Here is a 20,718-nt window from a genome sequence, read left to right as displayed (position 1 = left end):
TCAGAATGGCGTCCTTGCGCCTGTCATGTGCATCCTTGAGGGCCGCCCCCCCCTCCACCGGAATGGTGGTGCGCTTCACAATTGCGCAAACTATGGCGTTTACCGTAGGGCACGCCAGCAGCTCCTTGGTTGCCGGGTCCAGAGGGTACATGCCAGATAAGGCCCGACCCCCTTTGAATGGGGCCTCCGGCGCATTCCATTCCAGATCGATTAGCTGTTGTGCTGCTTGTAGGAGGGGAAAATGGTGAGCCGTTTGGCGCAGGCCCTCTAGCAGAGGGTTCATTCTAGGTTCCCCTGGGGTGCCTTGGCCCGGGATAGCCAGCTCCGACAGGCATTGAGAGACCAGGTCTGGGAGATCCTCTTTAAGAAAGAAGCGTCTCATGGTTCGATACGGTTCTATCCCCGAGGGAAGCTCTCCCTCCTCGGGGGGCTCACCCTCTTCCTCAGAACAATCTGAATCCCCATAAGTGGGGCTCCCGGGTGGCGAGTGGCCGTGCCTAGGTCTTGAGGGTCCAGGGGCGGGGTCCTCCGGTACGTATGGGTGTGTTCGGGGATCAGACTGCATCTTGAGAAAGGCATGAATCCCCTTTGAATAATTCCACCCAGGAGAGCGAAGCAGGTTCTAGCCTTAGGGGCACCAGGTCTCTCGGGTTCCCTGGCTGCTCACCGCTGCCTGCTAAGTCCGGGGTGTTCCCTGAGGAACTGGCAAGTAAGCTGGGCTGGGACCGGCCCTGGCCTGGAACTCCCAGGGCCTCCTCACATTGGGCACATAGGGAGTCTGCTTCCTCGCTCTGTGTGGCTCTGAGGTTGCATGCTGAGCAGAGGCCTAGAGCTCTTATGCCTGATTCTGGAGGTGCCGGCTCTGCGGACGCACAGGCTCTCCTACGCTCCATCTCGTCTGTTATCTCTATGCGGTGCGCTCCCAGCCGGAGTATGCGCCTTGTAATATGCGCGAAAGATGTGCGCCTACTAATGTGCGCGTATCCCCGTGCGCCATCAACGGGCGCCTATGAACGCGCGCTTACCTATGAACGTGCGCCTAGCAACGTGCGCCTAGCAACGTGCGCCTAGCAACGTGCGCCTAGCAACGTGCGCCTAGCAGCGTGTGTCCATCAACGTGTGCCTATCAAGGTGTCTTCACTGTGCGCCATGTATCAAATATGCGCCCAATTATTTTCGGGCGCCCAACCTATGCGCCCGTCGCCTGTGCGCTCAGTCTGGCCTGAGCGCTAGAGCGAGGCAACGAACCAGGGAAATGGTGACGGCGAGCAGGCAAGTAAAATGGAGACCTCCTTGGCGGGCTGCCACGTAGGCAGACCCCGCCAATCCTCGCTTCCTCGGAGACCCACAAGTAAAGATGTACGCCTTACCTTGTCTTCGGCGCTTCCCGGCTGCGGGGGGAGAGGGTGATAACCGTCACTGCCGCGCTCGAGGAAGTGCACCCGCTGTCTCTAGGCCATGCCCAAACTCGTCTCGATCGTGGGCCAAGTCCGCACCGGGACCGAGGCTGCCTCTGTGCTGCACCCGAGCCCTTCTCACTCGGGGGCTAGGTCCCTGCCGCGAATCGGCCACCGGACCGAGGCTCTTACCTCCGAGGGACCACGGAAATCACCTCGGGAAACTCATCTGGGGGAGGGACCGAATGGTATCACCGCAGGAGTGCGGGGCTCGCCTTCAGGTAGGATTCTTCTATGAATTTAGTCGTTAGAATTTGGAAAAATGCTCAGCGAGCGTGAGGTAGCTCCAAACTGCTTTGGAGACGGAAATTACTGAGTTGCTGCACTTCCTGCGGGGGTAATATGTACCCCGTGCTGACGTCAGATCCGTCTCCAACTGCTAGCACGAGCACACTATACCCATTTGTTTTGAGTCCATCTGCTACACACTAGGAAATCTCACCTCATTTAGGTAAGAAAACAGATGGATTAGAGTAGACACCCTCTACCTCTCCCACCTCACTTGCAAACCACCAAGCCCTACCCTTCAACCTGTACTCCAACGATGCCATCCTCAGACTGTGCCTCCAGGCCTCCTTCTGCCCTGCACAGAAGCTCAGACGGGGCGAGGCCTGTGAACACAGGTATAGCTCCCATGCTTACTGCAATCTGAGGATCACATCCCTGCAGAGGAGGTCCAAGGGATGGGGAGGGGGTTGAATACCTGGGTTAGCAGAAAATTTGATGCCCTGGGTGTAGGCCTAAATAGGTCTATGTGTAAATCCAGGCCTGCCTCCTTGAATTCCAAACGCTCTCTTGGGTCTTTCCAATCATAAATATCTTACACACACAGCAGGAAAAAAGATCTAATTTCACAAGTTTGAAATTAGGAATCTTCCTCTCTGGGCATACATTTGTAAGCAGATTCTTGTCTTTTAAAGCTCATGCCTCATTAAATAGGTTAGTCCATAAGAAGCCACCCGCCTCTTTGTTTGAGCAGATATGGTAATGCTTGTCCTAACAAGACACAACTCTGATCTGGTAATCCTGCCTGGAGCTCCCCAAGCTTCCTGAACTCAGAGAAGTTACGCTGGCCACCAAGGGTGCAGAGAGAGCAAATCAGAGTCCCTACCTATCTAAAGAGTGATCTAGAAGATTCTGCTCCAAGATACAATCCAGTCAAGGACCTGGTCAAATGAATAGCTCAACCTAAAAAATTAATTACTTTTTTTCCCCATCATGAATATCATGCAATCCAATCACAGATTTATACAGCTAAACAGAAATTCCATGCATACTAATAGAGCTGACATTCAAGCAAATGTACCAGTTTCCAGGCATATCTCTGAATCCAAAAGACCAACATTCTCATGGTTCCATTGGAGCCTCTGACACGCCCTAAACATTTGTTGTGGATAGGATACTAAACACAAACGTTATTGACGTTGGGGTGGGGGAACACCTATACACAGGCATGGTAATCTTATAAGCCTTTTTCCCTTCAGAAAGTAGGCTAAAAACAGAAAATTCCAGTCCTGTGGAGAATTACTTATGGTTTTGTAGTCAGCAAAATTTGGTTTCAAGATGGCACCCGGAGGGGGCACAGGAGCATGGTCCATCTGCTGAGATGACAGCAGTTGGGAGCCTGCATGCTGTATGTCCCTTTCTCACTCACAACCAGCAGCACTGGTGGTTTGACCAGAGCTCAAGCCAGTGTTGTTGCTGACCTTTGAGGCTGCAAGCGCAACACAGTTTTTAAAATTCTTCTTTAGAGCCCAGATGTAGTGCTCCACAGAAGCTGCTGCTACAGACGTCCTCTTCCTGACACCAGTAGACGACTGGACAGAAAGGAGGCAGTGGGACAGAAGTGCTATAATGCAATTAGCAGTATGAAGCTGCTGGTCTCAGTTACACTCCTCAAGCAGTGGCGCCCGAAGGTCCTGACTGCTGTGGAGTGTAACAGAATACATTTCCTTTTATTGTAAGCCCTTTGATGTTTGTCTCTCTTCATTGTCTGGCATTCTGCACAACAGTCACACTTCCTGAGCTTACTTGCTACAGTTAATGATGATATCTTCCGGCCTGATCCGTCGTTTTAGCCTGCCCATCTTGGGATGGTTTCCACGCCCTCGGAAGAGACCTGGCGGTTCAATCCTGAAGTTGGCAATTCTTTCTTTGTGATTGTCCATGACACAGTAGCCATATTCCTGAAGCAACAGCTCATTCTCCTCTTTGATTTTCTAAAGATGGGAGGCAACGTACACATTTTACAATATGCCACAAGCAAATGGTTGAAAAAATCAAAGCATTGTCGTACTGCTGAAGTCATTTTATGAGCATACAACTTCTCTGGCTGGTCTCACTTCTATGGCTTAGTCTAGTAACCGATCATTAGCAACATGGAAACGGCTTGTGAAAGTCATGCTAGACTACATTTTTCCACTGCTCCTCACAGTCACTTACTATTATAAGCAAGAAGAAAAAAAGACAGAAGTAATTCAATTTTATGAGCACTACAGTGATCTTTAAGAACACTATAGTGGTCTTTAAGAAAGGAAATATGATTTGAAAGGTATAAAACAAACACTGAAAATTCAGAAAAATAAATTATTTGTTTGCTATGTGTGCTTGTCTAGTAATGTGTACTAACAGAATTCTGGTTTTAATGGTGGGAATAAAGAGCCGGCTTTAGCACTAGCGGCATCCTGTGTGAACACCAGAAGCAATGCCTTTAGGGATGGGAAACCCCCAGAACACTACAGGCAGCCATGCCCCTCTTTAAAGCCACAGTGGCACACTATTCTCCATGAACAGGGAGGGCTCCCCTGGAGCACCCGTTCAAAACCACGCCGTACTCGAAGTGTCAGTGCTGCTAAAGCTGGCTCTGTATGTGTAAACTGAGTTTTCACAGCTAAGTTACTTATTTAGAATGCACTATAATGGTTCTGTAGTGTGCTAGCAAGATTGCTACAAAAAGATGTCAAAACATCCATATTACTCCTATGTGTGCCTACCTCTGCCTCTGAAAGAATAAGTAGGAGGCGTATGTAACACAGAACTGGGATTTTTTTGCTTTTAATTTGTTAAACCTGGCCCTGGCTAATCTGCTGGTGACTTATTTCCAGACCCCTGGATGGAAAGTGACATGATGAGAAGTCAGTGCCATGGTATTCTGGGAAATTCCACCCCTCCTACTTTGCTGAAATGCTGCAGGATAAGTTGTTCTGTTTGTCACATTCTCTCTGGTGGTCTGTAAGCAGACAATTATGAGAAGCAGTGAATATGTTACAGCAAACTGTTTGCTTAGCGATCACTGCTACACAAAAATTATTCTGTAGCAAATTTTTAAAATTGTAATTTTAGTCCAGCTTTCAGCTCAATCAGAACCAGCCTCTACTGGGCTACAGCACTATATGCCTTCATTTCAAACAGTCTACGACTAGCCTAGCTAATGAAATGATTGTCCTTGGTCAGAGGTCATTGGAAGCGGCTGCTTCTGAAACCAGATACGTCTGGTCAGGAGATGTTTTCACTGAGCAATGGCTAAGGCTTCCTTCCTGTAGAAACTGTGAATGCAGACTCTGCTCAATGAACACTCAGCCTTCCTCCTTCGTAGTTCACTACTAAGGAACCAAAACAAGAGGGGTGTGCGTGTGCATACTGTACATAAACATCCCCCTCCGTCCCATACTCTCTAGGCTGCCCCTCCCCCTCCTTCATTTTTCTTTCAGAGGCTAAGAGGGACTCAAGCAATGTTTTCCTCATTTCCAGTGGTATGTTTTGAAGATGAATCCAATACTAATTTTCATTAATGAAACCAGGTTTATTTCACTATCTGAGGCAACCCACCTGTTTCTCGTCTTTAGTCATCTGTTTCCTGGCTTCAGACTGTTCTTTGAAGTACAGACTCATGTCCTTAAAGTCACACTTGGTGAGATTTGTGATGACCGACCTTTCTTCTGAAGTCATTTCCTGGTCAAAAAAAATCATAAAATGTGATTTGAACCAGCCCGCTCGCTCTTTTATAGTACAGCGTGCCTTGATAGTATTGAAAGATAGGAAGAAGGGGAGAAAGAGGAGGGGGATGTGGGCTGGGGGATAAGAAAGAGGGGCTGAGCCTGAGAAGGGGTAAGGGATAAGGGATGAATCTGAGGTGAGAGGAGTAAGAGCCCGGGAGGAGGGGAGAGGGGGATGAGTCTAGGAGCGAGGCTAAGAGGGGTGATGGAAGAATCAGGGGATGTAAGAAAGAAGCCAGTGGGTGTGAGATGGGATGGAGACGAGAGGGGGGATTGACTGAGAGGGAGTGAGCCTGGGGGATGTAGGGGAAAAAGATGTCAGCTGGAAAGAGAGGGGACCCCGCCTCCTCATAAACTTATTTTGGTTGTCATCTGTGGATTATGCTTATTTAAAACAAATGTACTCAGATAAACTTAGCAAGGTGGAGAACAAGCATGAAGATAAGCAGCATCTCCAAACGTCCCCACACCACCCCCTTTTTTTTTTTTTTTTTTAATCTGGCTTAGCTTTAGCCGGGTATTAACTTACCCAGCTAAAACATATCCCGTCAGTGAGGAAGGTATTTAATCCCCATGTTTGTCCAGCTAAGCCCCAAATTTAGCCAGACAAATCCTTTTCAATATGATCCACATGGTATTGATCTATTTTATTTATTTCATGCTTCTCATCAAAAATAGACATGAAGTACAATTATTTAAACTGTACAACCCAAAAACCTCCCCAACCTCAACCCCCATCATCCCAAGAACCATCCAACCTACAAAGATGGCAGATGAAGGCCCACTGGCCCGTCCAATCCAGTCTGCCCAGCTGAGATTCCTCCTCTGCTTTTCTATCACCCTGTTCAGACGAGCATATAAATTCCCATTTGGAAACCAACATCAGCTTCACTCCATACCTCCATGGTCTTCTACTTCACGACCCCCCTCCCACCACATCTGTCTCATACATGTCCAAAATCTGTCAGGCTTCCACCTCCTCAGCAGGTAGGCTGTTTCAGGCCTTGTCTGCATCTTTGATTCTTACAAGACCAAAACTTAATCTGACACCCAGGCCCATGTCTTCCTAACAAGTTTTGTAATTCACACAGCTACCAAAATTAGTGAGGCTGTTGTCCAAAATATCTGGTCTCCCTATGTTCATTTGGATTAATAAACCTTTGCAATTTGAGTTATCTGCAATTATTTTGGAGACTATTTTAATTCTTTCACAGAAGGAAGTGCATGTCCTGGAAAAATCTTGGCTATCTTATTCATATAACAGGCATTATTATTCACAGTAGATAGGATTATAGCAGTGCCTTCTATGCTGGTGTGAATAAACTGCAAGTATGTAGGCTGCAACTTATGAAAAACATAGCTGCAAAGATTTTTCAGTTTGAAGCCATGGGAACACATTTCTCCCATTTTAAGGTCTCTACATTGGTTACCCATGTCTTTTAGAATTGATTTCCAGATGCTTACTTTGTTTTTTAAAGCATTGCATGGTTTGGCCCCTAACTAGTTAATGGACTGGCTTATGATGTATGTTCCATCTAGAAAACCATAACTGGCATATAATAAATGACTACAAACTCCATCCATTAAAGAAGTAAAGTTGGTAGAGACTAGAAAGAAGGCCTTTTCAGACTGTGGTCCAGTTATTTGGAATTCTGTTATCTAGAGAAATCAGATTAATTTCAGATTTGACTTTTCAGAAGTACAGTACAGCATGGTTCTTTGTCTTAGCTTTCAATTGATAAGCTTTGATGAAGTACAGTGAGGATGCTGGCTATTCTGATTGCTTGTGTTTTGTTTTACTATTTGATGTTTCATTTTTATTTGGATTGCATTATTGTGATATAATTTTGTTATTTATATGCTGTTTTGTTTATTGTTTTAATGATGTAAATTGTATATCCACTGTTTTATGTTTTTGTAAACCTGCCTGGAGCCTGTACTAGATGGATAGGATATAAACTGAAGGAAAAAAAAACAAAGTTCAGGTTTTAATCACGGTCTCTCCATGCTGCTAACCCCAGACTTCTTGGAAGTCCTATGCAGCTATACTACTGCTGTTTAAGGCTCTAATGTTTCATCTACTATACCTTTTTCCAGTCTTTAAAGAAATTTTTCCTAAAGATCTCTTTTGTAGTGTACTCGTGATCAAGCATTTTTGCAAAGAAAGTTGCAACTTCTTCAGCTTTGGGACTCAGCTTCATGATTTTACCTAGAAAAAACATTTAAGATTCAGGAGCCATGAGAACACAGACTTCTTACTCAACAGGTCAGCAACAGCTTTAATAGTTCACTGTTCAACAGCATCCAATTCATATTACTACAGAGAGACTGGGACACACACCATCTCACATTTTTTTTTTTAATATAAGATATATACAAACATAAGTCCTAGCAAACAGAAAAACATATGAGCAGAGGGAATATTTATTAGCTCAATACTACATTTTATAGACTTTAGCACATTTAAAAAAAAATCGCCATTCTGTATTGCTTCACAAGCATCCAGTAAGCTTATAATGTTCTGAAAGGTGACAGGTGCTGCATGCTGCCATGCAGAGGATCTGGCTTTGATTCCCAGGCCAGGTCTCCATTCCCCGGGCTGGTGATGCTACATAGTTAGAGAGAGAGCCTCAGCCATCACTCAATGATATCATCTTAGGGACCCCAGTTACAAGCCTCCTAAGGGAACCCTGGTGGTCACTGCATGCCTCCTGCACTATGGGCACTCTTCCTAGGGAATAAATGCATTCTCTTGTCATGAAGTAATAGGGAAGAAAGGAAACTTTTGGCACTCTTATTTCCACAGTCCCTAGGTTTTTCTGAAACTCAGCTTTTTAGCTATTATACTAAATATGAGAACAAAATCTAAGTGGTAACATTTAATCATGAAGTACCATTTTTTTTTTAATTTATGGGCAGACCTTATTTCTTCGGACTTGTTACCAAACTTGAACACAGAATACAAAGCAGGTAGATGTTTTTTTATATTTTTAGAATAAATATAGGATTATTACTGTAAAAATGATAATGTAAAATATTGCAGCATTGAAGAATGTGGGTCTGAAAAAGAAATCTTTCCAAACACATGTCCCCATAAGTCACATGTCGGCTACATAAGTCACCCCAGCCTCTAAATGAGCTGACTGCAGGGCACCATCTCCTGTTGAAGCTGGATCCTGTGCTTTCTGCACCCAAACAGACAGGCCCTCTGCATCAAGCTGGCACAAACGGTGGCCCAAAGACTCAGTGCGGGGACCTCAAATATCCGCTTTAGGTGAATCTCCAACTTGCAGTCCTGCTCATCCTTCTAAACAGCAGCCCCCGGTCACTGGGATGGTCATCTTTTAAGTGGCCGATTACACAGCACATCCACCTTTGGTACCTGCAGTATCTCCAAAGTCTCCTCCATCAGGGGATATAGCTTCCCAACTTCCTGATCTTCTTAGGTAAGGGAAAGGCAGTGGCGGGGGGGGGGTGCTCCTCAGCCTATCCAGGAATGGACTCACCCCCTGGATATCAGACTCCCCCTGAGTCACTTTAACCCCCAATTCCTCCAAGACCTGAGGAATAAGAAGGCATAGCTCCACCTTCTTAAATAACGGACAACTTGAAGATCATCTCCCTCCAATCTTTCATCCGGATCTAGGTCATCCTTAGCTACATCCCGGTCCACACCCGATGCCACAGTCATGTCATCATCTGGAACCACCCCCTGGTGGTCCAAAGGGACATCCTGCGGATCATCCATGGAGTGTCCCCCCCATCCCTGGGGTCCACCTCTGACTCCGCCCGTCGCAGTCCCAGACGATGCAGTAGGTCCCTGGACCCACCTGCGGCCCTCTTAGGCTACATTGGCGCTGATAGGGGAGGCCCTACTCTTGGCCACTTCCGCTTCGCACCCTTCCTTGCCAGAAAGGCTTTATGAATCAAGAGGATAAATTTCAGCGAAAATCCCTCAGGGCCATTCGTCCCCTGCTCCAGGCTGTCGTTGGAGTCCCCCCACTCATCAGAGTTGTCCTGAACCACACGAGAAAATGGGGGAAGGGAATCTCTGGGTTCCCTAGTTAAAAAGGACTCCTGTCCGCAGCCCTTCATGGACCCAGCAGATTGCAGGGCCCCCGGAACCCTCAGCCACAGACAGTGACATCCCCCCCTGAAGGGCTGGAAATCCGCTTCCCATGGTGCACCTCTGCTGAGGAATCCTCCCCCGAAGCGCAATCAGGACAGAGGGAACGAGAATTCAAGTGTGTAGATTCCAGCCCACATGCGCGGCACACTTCTCTCTGCGGTTCAGGCGCAATACCACATGCTCCCGCACCAATGGCCGCCCTGCAAATACCGCTGGCCTTAATCGCCGCTCTGACGCGCGCTTTTTTTTTTTTAAATAACCATGCTGCGCCATTTCCTGTGGCTCGGAAAAATCAGCTGGGCACCGCCGCGGAAAAGACCACAGCTCTCCAGCCTCAGCACGGTCCAGTGACGCACAGGAAAACAAACATGGCTGCACGAACAGCTGCTGCACCTCCTCCAATACAGGCTTGGCCGCTAATGCCGCTCTTCCCCGGGGCCCCTGGGACACATGCGGACCGGTGCAGTAGTTACCTTCTGTCTGCTGAGGCTTGCAGCCCTCACTGCCTCATAGCCGTACCTTTGGCCCCCCAGCAAACAGCTGTTTGCCTTTCTGCTCCTTTCTTTTTCTAACTTTAAAATCACAGATGTAAAGGCAAAAAACACACACGGGGTACTTCCTTGATTCTGGGGCCTTGCAGACAGAGGCCTTGGAGGTTTCCTGTCATGATACGGGCGAGCACAAGGCAGGGGTTCCAATCCCCCTTACGCCCGGGCTCAACCTGAGGGATGGCCCACAAAGAAGCCCAACACCCCAGGGAGCTTCCTCTGATATTCTCCTACTTCAATTGCTCTCTTTCTTAATCTCAGACTGCAGGGTTGCACCTCTACCATTTGCTGGAGTCAGAGAAATACTGAGGGACTGCAGGTGGTACTCTGTTATGTAGCAGTGCCTCAAAGTTTTGTTCCTCGGACTCCATCTGCTGGTAGGGAGGCAAAACCCACTTGTCTGGACTGATCTGGGTATGTTCAGGAACCTTTAGTTTCAGCTTATCCCAGACTTTCTTGAATTCTGGTACAGTTCTTATGTACACCTCCTCTTCTACAAAGCTGTTCCCATATGCTCTGACAATTTGGAGCCTCATATAATAAACTTCATGCTCTAAACTTGCTTTTGCAAATGCTTGCTTCTTTGTGCATTATTTAAACCTTTTGAGTATTCAAATCTCTACCATACTTCACCCTCCATCCTGCCCCAAAGCATGATTAATGTTCTTAAATTTCATTTTATAGGGTTATGGACCAGGCTCTGTCCAGTTTTTCTGGACTGCCTCTAGTCTGAATATATTAGGGGTGGTCAAACCTCTTCTATGCAGGATCACTTTTGCTGCTTTCACCTATAATCAGAGGCCAGGGGGAGGTGTCCCCTCCCACTCCACCCCACGGAGCTCCAACTGGAGACCAGGAAAGTCCCTCTCTGAGCCAGGGCCAGATATAGGCATAGGCAACACAGGCATGTGCCTAGGTAACCAAATACTGACAGTACCCAAATACTAGGATTCACCCTGTTGCTCTCTGACTTTTGGGGGTGAAATCCTCTACTCCTGGCCCTCTGCCCATGGATTCCATAATCTTAAATCGGGCCCTGCTCGGAGCTGCCTAGACTGTATAATAAAATAAATAAATACAATTTTACCATCAAATTTGTAAAAAAAATGTTTGTTTTTTTTTTAATGAAGCCTGGGAATATATTAGAAAAAAGACTCGGGCTACTACTATTCCTTCCCTGACCCCAGAAGTCACCTTCCGAACACCAGAATCTTCCAGCCATTACCCTAGAGAAGGTTCTGGGTGCTGTGGCTAGCCCAAAATGCAGAGTGTGAAACTGAAAAGGACTATCACTGCAAAATGGAGAAACCTCTGATGCTCTTTCCTGATGGGAATATAGAGATACACTTTTTAAAAATCTAATGCTGTCAGAAATTCTCCTTGCCTCAACGCCAGAATTACAGACTTCAAAGTCTCCAACCTGAAATGAGTCACTTTCAGGGCTTTGCTGACCTCCTTTAGATCCAAATTGGGACAAAACGAACCCTCCTTCTTGGGGACTATGACGTAAATCGAATAGTGACTGAAACACCACTGAGCTCTGGGAACTGGAACCAGAGTGCCTAAATGAGGCAGACGATCTAAAGTTCCTTGAATCGCTTCTCCCTTCTGAGCGGGAGAGAAAGGAGAAACCACAAAAGCATCTGATATAGGATGGGAAAACTCCAACACAAAACAGTTGTGAATAATTTATTTTCTTTTCTTTGATATTCCACTTTTTGGCACTTCAAAGCAGATTACATTCAGGTACTGTTGATATTTCCCTATCCCTAGAAGGGCTTACAATCTATGGGCCCTGATTCATCAAACTATTTTCCCATAGACATAGAATGGGAGAAAAGCCTTAGTGAATCAGGCAGTAGGTTTGTACCTGAGGCAGACCCACTGGTCTGATGTGAATTGTACCCACTTCTGGAGGAAATCTGAAAGATGACCTCCTATCTCTTTCCCCAAAAACTGGGTCCCAGTACTTTCATGGCAAGTACGAGAAGCACCAGATCCTCCTATGAACCCTTCCTTGCCTCCTCTAAAGGACTGGAACCTACTAAAAGGCCAAGCTTTATGACCATTTGAAAAACGACCTTTTCTAGTCTTTCTGGAATCCTGAAAGCGAGATCTATATTGTGACTGATGCAAAGGGACTTTAGGATTATCCTCTGGAAGCCTGGATACCTTTGAACTATCCTAAGCTCTAGCCAGTTTCTCAAGATCCTCACCAAAAAGTAGTTTTCCTTTGAAGGGTAGCAAGATCTATTACTTTTACAAATTGAGTCTGCAGACTATTTTCAAAGTCTGGTTGCCACAATAGAAGCTATGCTTCTAGTATGGATCAAATCAAATGCCGCAGTCACTAAAAAAAAAGTCTGCCCCCAGTTCTCTTCTCTCGCCCCTTTCTCTCTTCCTATCTGCTCCCTCTCCCACCCTGTTTTTTTGTAATTTCCTCCTTCAGTTATATTGTAAACCGGCATGATGCACCCACAAATGTCGATATATAAAAGCTAACAAATAAATAAACTGTGCTGACTCGTCAACTATTGCCACCAAACTCTAAACTTCTCTCCTGTAAGCACTGTGACAAGTGCACCCTGTTTTTGCCACAACAGAATTGCATGCTGCCACTTGAAATGCCATATTAGACGCCTCAAAGGCTTGCTTAAGCATCAATTTTATCTTTCTATTCTGCGCATCCTCGCTCACTGTACTCCCTTTCATGAGGTAACCAAATATACTAACAGATACACCTTTGGAACCCTCAGCTTATCTTTCTCGGACATGGCCAAAGGATATAATTTCACTAGCGTCCACCCACTCTTAAAAAATTGGCTTCCAGTGCTGCTCATTCTAAATCAATAAGATCTCTCACTGCCCTGTGCAAGAGAAATGATTTAGGTGGTCTGCGCAGACTAACAATAAGCTGATCCTCAGAAGCTTCTGGACCTTATCTTCTGATATATTCCAAATATGCAAGGAATGAGAGAGCAATCCCAGTAGCTCATCCTTATGGAAAAGCCTGACCATGGAAGAACCCTCATCTTCCCCTGGGGTCACTCAATCTCTTCCAGCTACAACTCACTGTCACTCTCTCTGCCATCTTTGAGAACCAACAGTGAAAAATCTGATTTAGCGGACTTTTCATCCCTATCATCACCTTCATGCTCTTCCCTTCTCTTGCATCCTTTTCTCCCAAGAGATTATCCCTTGGGGAGGAGAAATCACAAGAGAGGATCCAGGGACAGAGCTCTGCCCCAAACAAAATGCCTGATGCAAACACTTCGAAAGTTCAGCTGACACCCTGGATGCTGGGCATGCTCAGTGTGCCAGTCAAAGTTCTAGAAACTTTGACAAAAGTGTTCCGTAATAGGGCGCCATCCGATGATGTCACCCACATGTGAGGACTGCCATCCTGCTTGTCCTGGGAGAAACCAACACTGCAGGAGAAAGTATGGGTGTTGTCCCTTCAACACCTGCTGCTAAAATTGCACCCCGATGTATTATCTGAGATTGCAGGAACAAAGTATTTATTTATTAGTTTTTATATACCGGTGTTCAATTTGGAATATCACATCGGTTTACATTATAATTGTATTCAAAAAGAAGGGGCTTCCTGTTTTACATTAGTAGGCCCTGGATCCCTTTTTCTCCTTCTTGCTGCAGTTCCAAAATGGCTGCTGTTCCTGGTAAGGCAGCTTGCTTGCCGAAAGGAACAGACCGAGCCAGTGTCCCCACTGATGTGGTCCGCCTTCAGGCAGCAAGCTTTTTGCTACCTGTTTTGCTCCTCTGAGCATGTTTGACAATATGCACCGTTCCCTCCCCCAAGTTACCCTGATTCACACATGGACCACTGTGTGGTGCACTTCATGCATTCAAATGTAGCCGCCATTTTCTCCTTCTAACTCTAAAAACACCCCAACAAGAAAAGGAGTCCTGAACTACTCACATCAGTAATGCTGACACTCTATCGACCGGGAGAACTGTTCAGATCCTCTCTCCTTTGTTTCTCTTATTTTTTAAACTTTTATCGCTGGAGAAACAATGCCTGCCAAGCTGCCCCAAAATCTCTTCTCCTTCCTTCTTTTCTTTTTGAGAACAAATAACTTCAAACGCAGACCAAGAGAAACCACAGAGAAACTGAATGGAGGGGGAAGGGGAAGGGGCAGGGTACAGAGAAAGATTTGAAAGGCCATTGGTCTAGGGTAATACTCAATTGAGGAAGGGAGTACTGGATTTTCACCTCAGGAGCTGCCCATTTAAGATTCAAAACCTCCCCCCCCCCCCAACCAGTCAACTCAGAGCATGGGATGCTCTCCTACCATCTGCTAAAGACAGAGAATACTGGAATACTGGCAGGCTGAAGTCAGCATTGGAGCTTATAAGGAGTGACATTCAGTAAGCCTATTAATCTCTGTCTCCATCTGCTGGTCGGGGATGCAACTCATCTGGACTGATCTGGCAGAAAGATAAGGAAATGCCATTGATGACATCGAGCAGGTAGACTGAGGATGGCTTCAGCAGGCAGGCAGTAAGGAAGTTCCCAACAGAGGTAGATGGGCCGCAGAAAAAGAAAAATGTGGTGACAGGCTAGCTCCGGCCCACAGACCTTAGTTTGCCCACCCTGGTCTACATTCTTGTAAAGATATGGCCTCCAGATGAGATCTCACCAATGATTTGTACAGAGATATCATTACTTCTTTTTTGCCCACTAATAGTACACCTCTCCTATACACCCTAATACTCCTCTGGCTACTGCTACTGCTTTGCTGCACTACTTTTCGATCTTATCATCATCAAATGCAATCACCTAAAGATCTCTCCCCACTCTGGTGCAAATCAGTATCTCATGTCTCCTCAAATGCTTTCTTGGATTTTTGTGCCATAAATGCATGGCTCTTCAGCTTCTCATTAAAATGTAACTGCCAAACTCTTGACCACTTACATTTTTTTCAAATCGCTGATCTTCTCTCCTCCATCTCGAATGCCTACCCTATTGAAGATCTTAAAATCATCTGGCAAAAGAAAAGCCTTTCCTTTTAGCCTCTCTGTAAAATCACTTATGAAAACATTAAAGAGAGAGTGATCCAGGACTGAACCTCATGGCACTCCATTGGTAGCCCTTTTTTCCTTAGATTTATTCTATACCCCCAAAGCCCGACGTTTCTCTCTGTTGAAGTACCACTAAGTTTCTCAGGATGGACAAAACTCACCATCATAGTAAAACTTCACTTTGTCAGGCAGCGGCTCATATGGAGGAGCAAAGATGGGACCTTTGTGTTCAAGGAATATCCATTTGATGCCATCAGCGTAGCGTTCTTCTTCCCACCTTTAAAGAGAAAGATATGCTAGTGAGCAGCTCATTAAGTCAACTTCCCTTTCAATTCTTATACCAAAGGTTTTCTGCACCAGAATCATGAATTACTATCCAAAATTCCCAGCAATATATATGACTATTTTATAAAACAGAAAACCTATACAAAATGCCACTTCATATCAATTATATTAGATAACAAATAGTAACATAGCAGAAGCCAGCAAACGATTGTAATTTATTTATATTCTTCCTTTTGTGACTCTTCAAGATAAGGATAATTGGCCCATCCAGTCTGCGCCCCAGCTGTCAGCTATAGATGCTTGACTACTTGCAGGATATTGCTCCTTCTCATCTTCCTCATTGATTCTCTACCCTCACCTTCCTTCCTCGACCCTTTACCAGGTGGAAAAACTGGCAAGGCTGTTGCCCAAATATCTGGCCACTTAGGTTCTCATGGCCTTGCTGGACAATATCCAGCCACCACAAACTTACCGGTATCAACCTGTAGCCTGCTAGTTCCAACTCAGCTATCCCATGGCCTGCAGTGTTCAAGGCTATGCTTCCTCTATCTATATATGGTTTTTCTTTGACATGTTTGTAATGCTGCAATCTCCCAAATCCTGTTCCTACCACTGTCCTCTATGTCCATCCCAAATATGCTTACATTCTGTCACAGTATTGGTTTCTACCACATCTGCTAGTAGGTTATTCCAGTATCTACCAACCTATCAGTATAGAACCTTTTTTCTTACATTTCCTCTAGACTTTCCTCCTCCAAATTTATACCATGACCAGTTTCCTTAAAATTCTTCTTTTTTTCAATAGAACATTTCACTTCATGTAATTTATTAAATTCTTTCAAGATATTTGAATGTTTCTATCATGTCTCCCGTATCCCTTCTTTCTCCCAGCAAGTACATTTTGACTGCTTTAGGCCTCTTTGTAGAGTTTGTGTTGCCCTTTTCTGAACTGCTTCCACCTTCTCATTGTCCTTATAAAGGTGCAGCCTCCAAAACTGAGCACAGTCCTCAAGGCTGGATCTCACTAGTGACCTATACTGACAATGCCTCTAATTTATGTAATCGAGCATATTGTTAGCTTTCTCTGTTGCTTTGTTACATTGACCGAGATGACTATTCCTAATCTCTTTCCTGTTTAACAATTTACAGTTCTTGTCTTTTTAAATATGTCTCTAGTGGATTTGTGCCCCAAATGCAGAAGTGTACACATTTTAGCACTGAATCTCATTTTTAAAACCCCTCATCAGTCTTCTTGTTTTTTCAAGTTCCATTTTTCACCCTTTCCGGCGTTTCTATTGTTATAGATTTTCATAAGCAAATAATCAGGGACCTTTGTTTTCAGTTTTTATTGTATTTTTTCCTGGGAATTATTTATTACAACAAAAAATGGGAGAAATAAGTGGATAAAGAGAGACTTGTCATTTTTCCAGGTAAACATCTTCTTTGCTCTTGTTGTAATAAACACTGAAAAATTCCCAGAACAAATAAAATAAAAACTGAAAATGAAGGTCCCACAAGTTGCTAATGAAGACAAAATAAATGTCACATCAATTAGTCCAGAACTTTGGGATTCTGAATGAACTGAAGTTATTGTGGTGATGAGCACAATCTTTGCCACCTATGATGTACTCATTTCACTGCTGCCTCTATACTGTCATCACCTGACGATCTGATGCACGCAGACAGGCAAGACTGGCTGGAAGTTAATTTGTTAACCAGAAAAGACAAATTAAAGATGAACACCTTGTTTTAAACTGGGCCTGGAGGCATGGAAAGTTAAAGTGATTTTCAGATGGTTAGTGAAAAAAATGTTCTTAGCCTGCGAGCCCCTGTGCATTTAGGGGGTGGGTCCGATAAGGAATTGCTGCTCAGCTTGACATACCGCTGAGCCACAGGATCAGAGAGGGCTGACAGACTGCGGCAGGAATCCTTTGATGATGGCGCACATTGGGCTCCCCACCCCTCATCTCTTTAGGAGGAGATTCACAGGCCTCTACTTATACATGTCTGGAAAGGATAACCCCCTACTTACATCCAGAACCGGGTTCAAATCTTCCAGATGTCTAGCAACACCTTCGACAGGGATATTTAGTAATCAGGACTGAAACCAAGTCATGGCAATGACCACAAGATGGCAGCAGAGAACATATTTTCATCACCATCTCAGTCTTATCATTTATTTATTTAAAAAATTTATATCCCGCATGTATCCAGGATTCAAAGCAAGGAACAGTAATTGAACACAGATAAAAATCTGATATCAATAAAACAAAATAGACATAAATGAGCTTAGATAAAAATCAAAAACAATAAAAATAAAACGTTATTTGGGAAGACTGTGTTAAGGCCAGGGGGAAACCCAGAAACACTATAATTGCCTATTGGGACTGATGAAAAAGTGTGTAAGGCCCGTCAGAGAAGCTGATTCTTAGTTCCGAGGAGTGGCAAGCCCACTAAGCCCATACTGTCAGCTGGCGGAGAAACCCTGTGACAGGTCTGGCTGGAGTTTCACCTATACCAACTGTTACATAAGAATTGCTGCTGCTGGCAGATCTTAAGTGAGTCCCTAGGGCAGTTCAGAGGCAAGGGTCCAAGACAAAGCATAGCTTGGTAGAGGTGGCAGACACGGCAACGATAGACAGGCCAGGAGTTGAGGCAGGAAGCAGACAGCAGTAAAGAAGAGCAGGCCAGAGGTTGGGGCAGGCAGAGCACGGTCAGGTCCAAGGCAAGGGGTCAGGGTCCAGGTAGCGGTCAAGAGAGGTCCAATACAAGCCGAGGTCAATACCAGGAAGTGAAGCTGAGGAAACAAGGAACAAGACAGACCAGACAAACAAGACAAGGCAAAGACAAGATAAAGGCAGGGCAATGACGAGGCAAGGACAAGGTACAGGGGCAAGGAAAGGAGGCAGGGCATGGCAGGAACAACAAAGCAAGAGGTAAGACAAGGCAAAGCCAAGAACAAGGAATGCACAAGGAATCAACATGCACTGGGAAAAAACAGCAGGGGACCTGTTGCTGAGGTCTGAAGAGTCCTTTATAGAGCTAAGACCGTTGACGTCATCCATGGGTGCCACAGTCATTCCTGCCCACAGGCCCTTTAAGAATGTAGACTGGTGCATGCTTAAGGAGGGTGGCTGAGAGTGGCGGCCATGGTGGCGTCCTGCCGCAGGAAGGGACTGGCTGCTGGTGGCATCAGCTATGAGAAAAAAATGGTTGTTGGCGGTGTCTGTATGAGTGCAGTGGCTCACAGGGCTGTCCCCGTGAGCTGCCATTTGTAACAGCTTGCTGGAATAAACATGTATTTAAAGCTTTCTTAAAGCTCCAAGTATCAGTCAGGATTTGTATAAAATCAGGAAGATTATTCCAGAGGATAGGGCCACAATAGAACAGGCCCTTTCACATGTCCGAACAAGCTTGGCGAGACGGGGAGAAGGCACTTCCAGTAGACCATGCTGCGATGACCTTAGTGTTGAGAGTTTATAAACCCACAGCAAGGCATTTCCCAAGGAGAGGTGTTTAAATTCAATCTATGGACTAACATGGCAACCTTCATGATAACCAATGTAGGGCATAAAGGACAGGAAAGATATGTTCACAAATGGATTTACTGGTTAGGATGTGGGCCACTGCATTTTGCACCATCGGTAAGGCCTACAGTGCATTCGCTGGCAGACCAAGAAAGGCAGAATTACAGTAATTGCGAGAATTAAAACTTGTAGAACTGACCAGAAATCATATGAACTACAAATAAGTTTTTAGTCATCTTAAAATAGGTAATTTAAAGAAAGCTGATTTTTACTAAGGACTTTATATGCGGGTACACAGTGAGTTTAAAGTCCAATATTAGACTACGGTTACAGGCCTAGACTGTTAAAGAAATAGTATGACCCTCAAAATCAAAGGAGGATGGCGCATCATATGGAGGGATTTTACATAGTATCATAATCTTTGTAATCTCGATATTGAGAATTTTAATTGGAGAATCAGGTAAGTAGGTAATATTGAAATTGAATGTAGATGACCAGGAAGATTTTACACAAACAAAAAACTGTATGTCATCCACATAACATATATAAGAGATACCAAGTGTGGCACGTAATCTGCATAAACAAATAAAGTAAATGTTGAATAGGGTGGCCGAAAGGGCTGATCCTTGAGGAATTTGAGATACCATACGCTACCACGTAGACGCTGCCGATCTAATCCAAATCTGTTGTGCTTGGCCAACTAGGCAAGATTGAAACCATCTGAAAACAAGGCCAGAAATGCCAATGCTTGCCAGTTCCTCTAACAAAATTTGGTGTTTCACAATGGCAAAGGCAACTCATATGTCCAGAAGAACCATGACATATTTAATGCCAACATCAAAACCATGGTGCACAGTCTCAAAATTAAAAAACAGAAGAATTTCAGTGCTATGTCATCTACGGAAAGTGAATTGACATTGATCTAGAATAGAATGGTCATCAACGTAATCAGTCAACTACCTTTGACAGAAATGAGCAAGAGGAAATTGGATGAATGTTGGTTAATAACAAAGCATCAAGTGATGATTGCTTTAATACTAGTCTCACAGAGGATGCTTTAATAAAGCAGGCATTGAACCGTTAGATAACAGATTGACTACCTGGATCAGGTATGGACTAATATAGTCATGAATTGAAACTCAAAGAAAATCTGATCCCATGTCTCTGTCTTTTGGTCTCCAGTGCAGTGCTGTCACTTTAGTCACTCGAGGTTACGCATGTGGAAGAGTTAACACTGGAGAGAGGTTGAGGGGATGGTTTGCCAAAGGAGCTTCAACTCATGCCAATCGCCCTTTTGGATGTGCACAACTATGCCCTACCACACTGATTCAGTGCAGTAAATTCACAAGCATTTTGAGATTCCTGATTTTTGGAGAGACTATTTGTCATGTTTTTTAAAAATGTCACAAGAAAGCCTGTGAATAATCAGTTCCTAAAGATTGTATTTTAACATTGGCAAAGCACAAACCGATCACATTCATGCTAATTAAATACTGACTAAGGGAACAGGTTTCAAACATACTTGGAAAGTCCCTGGGACAGTAGGAAGACCTTTCCAGAAAACCTGCATAATGATAATTATCCATCTACCCAAAAGGGCCAGAGCTGAGTTGACCCAGCTAGGATTTCAATCTGAGAACTTCAATCTGAGAACTTCAGGCCAACAGGGTCCAAAATGCAGTCCTCAAGATACCTAGTCCTCTTCTCCCCCCCCCTTGCCAAGATTTGGTTTTCTAG

At 44.8% G+C, this 20,718-nt stretch overlaps 1 protein-coding gene across 1 annotated transcript in view; it reads right to left on the bottom strand.

Moving 5' to 3' along the window:
• TOP1 (DNA topoisomerase I) overlaps nt 1-20,718 on the bottom strand; it is a 349,577-nt gene that overhangs the window by 102,369 nt on the left and 226,490 nt on the right. Inside the window, exons 9-12 of the mRNA XM_029612494.1 lie at nt 15,331-15,446; nt 7,540-7,661; nt 5,286-5,408; nt 3,489-3,676 (exon numbers count right to left, since the gene is read on the bottom strand). Of these exons, the coding sequence (XP_029468354.1) occupies nt 3,489-3,676; nt 5,286-5,408; nt 7,540-7,661; nt 15,331-15,446 (549 nt within the window). The remainder of the gene's footprint in view (nt 1-3,488; nt 3,677-5,285; nt 5,409-7,539; nt 7,662-15,330; nt 15,447-20,718) is intronic.

This window comes from Rhinatrema bivittatum, chromosome 8 (genome assembly GCF_901001135.1).
Source record: "Rhinatrema bivittatum chromosome 8, aRhiBiv1.1, whole genome shotgun sequence".
Taxonomy (NCBI): domain Eukaryota; kingdom Metazoa; phylum Chordata; class Amphibia; order Gymnophiona; family Rhinatrematidae; genus Rhinatrema; species Rhinatrema bivittatum.
This window is presented reverse-complemented; position numbering and strand designations above follow the sequence as displayed.